This window comes from Octodon degus, unplaced genomic scaffold (genome assembly GCF_000260255.1).
Source record: "Octodon degus isolate 3935 unplaced genomic scaffold, OctDeg1.0 scaffold00043, whole genome shotgun sequence".
NCBI classification, from domain to species: Eukaryota; Metazoa; Chordata; class Mammalia; order Rodentia; family Octodontidae; genus Octodon; species Octodon degus.
The window spans coordinates 5,571,890-5,578,406 of record NW_004524619.1 but is presented as its reverse complement, the minus strand read 5'-3'; the positions used below and the strand labels follow the sequence as shown (position 1 = coordinate 5,578,406).

General features: G+C 34.4%; 1 protein-coding gene across 6 annotated transcripts in view; it reads right to left on the bottom strand.

The window, feature by feature from the left end:
- Dnah12 (dynein axonemal heavy chain 12) overlaps positions 1-6,517 on the bottom strand; it is a 186,845-nt gene that overhangs the window by 48,757 nt on the left and 131,571 nt on the right. For 4 of the 6 annotated variants that reach the window (XM_023715784.1, XM_023715785.1, XM_023715786.1 and 1 more), the window contains exons 38-40: positions 4,211-4,349; positions 2,774-2,940; positions 270-525 (exon numbers count right to left, since the gene is read on the bottom strand). In XM_023715784.1, the coding sequence (XP_023571552.1) occupies positions 270-525; positions 2,774-2,940; positions 4,211-4,349 (562 nt within the window). Of the gene's footprint in view, positions 1-269; positions 526-2,773; positions 2,941-4,210; positions 4,350-6,517 lie in introns of those variants that run through there. The other 2 variants (XM_023715788.1, XM_023715789.1) reach the window with 2 other exon arrangements.

Here is a 6,517-nt window from a genome sequence, read left to right as displayed (position 1 = left end):
AGAAGAAGAAGAAGAAGAAGAAGAGAGGAAAAAGATGAAGATAAACCTTTTGTACATGGGAAGGGGACCAAGAATTGGAAGGAGCAGGGATGGAGGCAGGAGATGAAAGAAAAAAATTTAAGATGTATTTATTATGTACATGTGCCAACGCCCTACGATAATTGCAATCATCATGTCCTACAAACTTTTACTAATAAAAGTATTTTTTAAAGGGATAAATGTGGGTAACTTATAAAACCAAAACACTTTGCAGCGCATTATTTGCTTACCTCCATTGTCCCACTGACTATCTGGTTCCCAACTGAAAAATACTCTGGAGGAAATAAATGAACCTTAAGGTAAAATGCCACAATGGAGGAGAAGATTCGGACCATTGTTTCATCACTAAAAGCATTAATAGTGCAAATGTTGAAATGTCGAATAAAACGAGGCGTGACTGGGTTTCTTCCACCTCCTGGAGGGCCCATCGCAGCAATCAGCTGGATATCAATCAGTGTGATTTTGCTTGTGTCCTTAAGGTCGTACCTTGAAATCATACAAAAAATTTAAACAATCTGTTATCGAGAAAATAAGATGGAATGAAATATAGATATCCCTAGAAACATAACCTTCGTGTAGCTTCCATGAAAGGAACTTAGATAATGTTTCAAGAGAATTTTTTTATTTCAAACAGAATACTATTTCTCACTTAGTGACACTATTTCTATTATTCCGATGCTGTGTGTCTAGACTGTCCCTTCTTCTTGCCCTTCCTTTGCTTTCCTCCTATTCTTTCTAATTTGCCCACTTTTCCTTCTCTTTCTTCAAATGCAGAGAAGCACAGATGAACGGCTACAGCAGCTCGATATAGGCAGGATGACTATATGCTCCATTTTACTGAAGACCATCTGCTTTGTGCTTTCTGCAATAAAAAATACCTACCTTTTGTTCTCAGTGAACAACGAAGTTTACAGTTACCCTGATTATGGTCAATCCTGATTTTCTTTGCTTCACCTCCAACCTAATCTCTGCAGTGCTGAAGGGTGTTTAAATAGCACCTTCATTACATAGACAGGGACAGGCTTCACAATTGTAGTCAGAAGTGTGTATCTGATACAATTTAATTGGAACTACTCAGAGTAAAAAAAGGACTATTTTTAACAGGCCATCAAGTCCTTTAATATTGAAATCTTTGATCAAAACGAGTGGGCTAGCTCCTAGGCCCAGCAAAAGTAGTCTTTCAACAGATGAAATGGTGCTGGGAAAATAGGCTATGAATAAGCAAAAAAAAAAAAAAAAAAAAAAAAATCTAGACAGACTTTACACCCTTTACAACAACTCACCCAAAGTAGATCACAACCTAAATATTAACTGCAAAACACAAGGTTATATGTTATAATGTATTACATGCAAAACTCCTGCAATGTAACATAGAAAATCTAGATTATGTTGGGCACGATATAAAGATACATCCTCAAAGGCATGTTATGTAAAAGAAATAATTGAGACGTTGGACTCTATTAATATTAAAACTTCTGCTCTTTGAAAGGCAGTGCCAAGAGAATGAGAAGACAAACCACAGAGTGGGAGAATACTTTACAGGTGTTTAGGTCATTTGGGAATGCCCTCTAAGGGGCCTGGAGACCCCAGTTTTTTCCTCACTTTTGCTTCCCAACCATGAGATGAGTGATTTTTTCTTCCTATGTGTTCCCTTGTCATGTTACACTGCCTCTCAAAATGCTTTTTTTTTTAATGTTGGCAAAGTTTCATATTTGTTAAAGGTAGAATGAAATGCAGAGGGCAGAGGAAGAAATAAGCTCTGCAGAGAAAGTATGGGCTGAGTAAAAGGAAATAAAAATGCACCCTACAACATAGGGTAGACTGCCATGAAGAGGCATGAGAGCCTGCTTCTCCACAATTCTAAAAGCAGTGGCCCTCTTGATTTTGGGCTGGAATCTCCATAGCTATGAACATGAAATGCTTTCTTTTTAGTTGATTAGTTCACATATTTGATAGAACAACAGAAAGCTGACAAACAGTAGGACATTCTAGAGAAGGCTAAACTATGAACACAGTCAGAAGATCAGTGGCAGCCAGGGTCTAGAAGGGGAAAAAGATAAGAGCATTTTAGGTAAGTGAAAATACACTGGATGATTTTATATTGAGGGGTTCATGTTACACATTTTCCAAGTGCAGAAGATGGACACCATGCAAATCCTAGCGCACAGACTTTGGGTGACTATGATATAATGATGTTCATCAGTTGAAAAAAATGTGCCACATTGATAGACAGTTTGAAAGTGGAGGAGGTTACAAATTTGTAGGTGCAGGGGATATACAGAAAATCTCTATGCCTCCCTCAATTTATTGTGTTCATAATAAATAAATAACACTCTGTTACAAAAATAATATTTAAAGAGAAAGCTATAGACGTACCAAGTGTGTATCTCAGAGATAGAGAACTTCACACACACACACACACACACACACACATGCACACACGCGCGCGCGCACAAATTCGATGCAGAGATGTGTACCTGTAGCCCCAGATACTGCCAGGTGACACAATTGCTACAGCACATAAGTTTGAGAGCAGCCTGGTCACCATAGCAAGATCTCATCTCACAAAACAAATATATAGAAAATCTCTTCAAAAATCTCTATAGAAAAATATACATAATGAATTTTCCCTAAATATCGTGGGAAATACTTGTTCTGCTCTAAAAAAAATTGAAATGTAAAATATGAGATCCAACTTCAACATGATTTTTTAAGACGTCGGTTAAATATTTACCAATGTCCACAGTCAAAAAACTGTCGTAATAATTCAATGGGAGGTTGAGCTCCATATTTCTCCAATGCAGGCATATTCATATCATCTATAAAAATTACACACTTCTTGCCCATAGGTGGTCCAAAAACTCCTTTGCGTCTTTTATCCAATCTGGCCATAATAATATTCTAAATTTTTAAAAAGAAAGAATGATATATTTACCTATATTTGTACTATGAATTATTATCTTTTCTTATGTTAAATAAATATTAAAAAGAAAGACTTATGTTGTCAGTATCCATGGGATTTTTTTTTTATCTGTAGCAGCTATCATTTGCTTAATTTATTAATGACTAATTTAACATAAAAGCCATGTTTAACACTGAAAAGAAAGTAAGTTTAGCCGGGAAGATGTCTCAGTGGAATAAGAGCTTCCCTGGCAAGCACAAGACCCTGAGTTCAATCCCCAGTATCACCAAAGAAAAAAAGAAAAGAAAAGAAGTTTAACAATGTTAGTAAGAAAGAATGCAAAGCAACATTATGTACGTGTTTATCCTTATTCATTCATGTTTAGGGTAATAACTAAACTTTATACAAAACATCATTCAAAGAGCATTTATTGAAATCCTTCTGGTACCCAAAATTATCACACAAATATTTGTATATTACATTACTATTCTACACACACACACACACACACACACACACATAATTCTATAGTATATCATTTTCTCATTGGATATCTCAACATTAACTTTTTAATACTTAAAAACATTAATCTTTACAAATTTCAGCAACTTCTTATAGCTGACATAAATGAATGTTTTCTCATATTTCTGATATTTTTGGAACTCATTTGTGCATTACAAAAATTAATATTGAAACTATTTTCACTCACATAAAACTCTGCAGTAAAGCTCTAAATGTGGAAGATTTTGAAGTTAAAGAAATTCCTAGGACTAAAACAATAGAAATGAGGGGAGCACAAATGAGGAAATGAATGCTGAATATGACAATTAGAAAAGGGCTCCTGAAGTACTTTCATCTTGTTACATCTAGAGGCAAAAGGTGAGATATAGCGTTACATGTCTCTGGTACAAAGATCCGGTGAGCAGCAAATGCTCCCAAAGATCATACAGTAGACTCCAGAAAGGACAAAGAAAAGTTTGCTCAGCTCCAACTCAAACACTCTTGGGTGTGTGTGTGTGTGTGTGTGTGTGTGTGTGTGTGTTGTGTGTGTGTGTGTGTGTGTTAGGCCCCCTTCTCCAGTTAAGACATTAATCATTGCTTCATCTCAGGTGAAAAAAAGCAACAGAGCTCAATTATTCACTATGAATGTAAAAACATTTTCTGTAAATTTACAGATTCACATAGTTGCTCATTTCACACATAATTTTCAGTAATTATCATAGAAACAAGTTAATAATCATAGACTCATGTTTCTAGCTTTCAACTAACCTGAACCTGATTGGCACTGGTCCGTGCAGAGAAGTTAATATAAAAAGGAAAGTACTGGTCCTTTTCCAAGTGATTCATCAGCTTGTCCTTCACATACACTGATTTTCCCGTACCCGTTGGACCCACAAAGAGCAGTGGCCTTTATGAAAACAATAAGCATGTTATTTAAGATGGAAGAATGTTCAAATACATTTTTACCAAAGGAATCTGGGGTTACTTGAAAACAAGTCATAATCAAATCCTCTTTATATAGAAATTCTCATTGTTATTTTATGTTATTTTATTTAACCTATCATTGTTATTTTATGGAAGACTTGTAAAAGTAATGACTAGTATATATTTGTGTCTGATGTTGCAGCCTTTAATAATGATTATTACTTTGAAAATATTAATAATCAAATATTAATTTGCAATACACTAATAAAATAAGTAATATGCTCAGTTTTTCAAAAAGACAGTCAAAGTTTTTCTCCTAGAAATAAGATTTATTTTTACTTTTTAGGGTACAGAGTAATATTAAATGGAATAGTAAAGTGAAAGCAGTAAGATAAATTTAGGGTGTTTCACAGTTACCTTAAATTTTTGTGAGATTGGGATAACAATGTATTCTAAAGCCAACAATTACTAAATGCAATAGCATTTTAAATCAACTCAGTTACTAACTGAAATATTTGTGATAAAAGCAAATGTCAAGAAATTCTTCATTCAGTGACGCCTCAAACATTGTTTTCTATTCTTGGTTGAAATTTACTAAGCTTAAGGGGAAAAAAATCACAGCATTTATGTTCATGGAACTCTAAGGAATTCAAGTTTCATAAATACTTCATTAAAGATTAAATATTTTCGGGGCCAGGGAGATGGTTCAGTGGAATTAACGCTTCCCTGGCAAGTGCAAGGTTCTGAGTTCAATCCCCAGTTCCGCAAAAAAAAAGATTAAATATTTTCATTTTGACCAGGACATCTTTTATCACTGAAGTATAAATGCTAAATTAAAGTTCTTTTATAACTAGAAAGATCACTGAGAATTCACTACATGTTCCAGTCTAGTGCTCAATTTGCTGAAAGCTATTTATTAAGATAACCTTAATTAACAAAATACTGAAACTATAAAATATTGATCTGGGGGTCTACAAGCCAACTGAAGAAATTCTTAGAATTCAGAGAATCTGTAAACTTGGGTGATGAAAGACATCTTCATTATTCTCTAAATAAAATGTAGCATTTATAATCATAATTTTTATAATAGCTCAAAAAATATCAGTCATGTTAAATACTTATTTAAAATAATTCAGGCCAGGAATATAGCTCAGCAGCACAGTGCCTGCCTGACAACAGTGCGAGGTCCTGAGTCTAATTTCCAGTCTGATAAAAAAAATTACAGTCATCAATGCCCACTGCCAGACGTTACTAATATGACTATTAAGAAACATACATTACTATTATAACTCAAATGTCAATATTTTAATAAATGTATTTTAATGCAATAGTTACCTTTGTAAATTACATATTTGTATTTATTCATTTCAAGGTATTATTCTGATGAATGATTTTGGAATAAAAGAACTCTGTGCTAAGAATTTCCCAGAATTGGCAACTTCCTTGTCTTCCCAAGAAAGATTTATTTATTTGTTGACTGACTGGTTAGTTGAGAAAATATCTCACAGTTACCCAGGTTGGTCTCAGTCTCCTGTCTCAACCTCCCAAGTAGTTGGGATTATGTATGTACCTACTGTGCCTAGCGAAAAGTTTTTTTTTTGTTGTTGGTTTTTTTTTGTGTGTGTGTGGAACTGGGGATCTTAGGCCCGGCAAGTGCTTATTCTACTGAGCTATCTCCCTGGCCTCACAAAAGAGTTTTTAACATTACCCTTTAAAGTAAAATAGTTCATCAAGAGATCCAAAATAGAGACAAAAGTTTTCTCATAAGATATTTGCCTGTTTTTAAAAACCAAGATAACAGGGCCTCAAAATGCTCTCATAAACAAGTTCTTTACTGAAAAGCCATGACATTTATGATAGCATGTAAACTTTTCTAGTTTAAAGTATTAAAAACTAATTAAACCTGAAAGAAAAATAACTAAAAATTTTATCAAGAAAGTTGGCATGTAATGCCTCCAGTGCACATCTCTTTCTGATCATTATTATATATGCCTTTTTAATATATTCTCCTAATTTAAATCTGAGCTTTAAATCTGACATTTAGCTAAATTAAGAAATCCAGAACTGGGGCTGGAGAGATGGCTCAGTGGTCTAAGGCACCTACTTAGAACAAGCTTGGCAAAGCATCAGGGACCGCGGTTCAATCCCCCA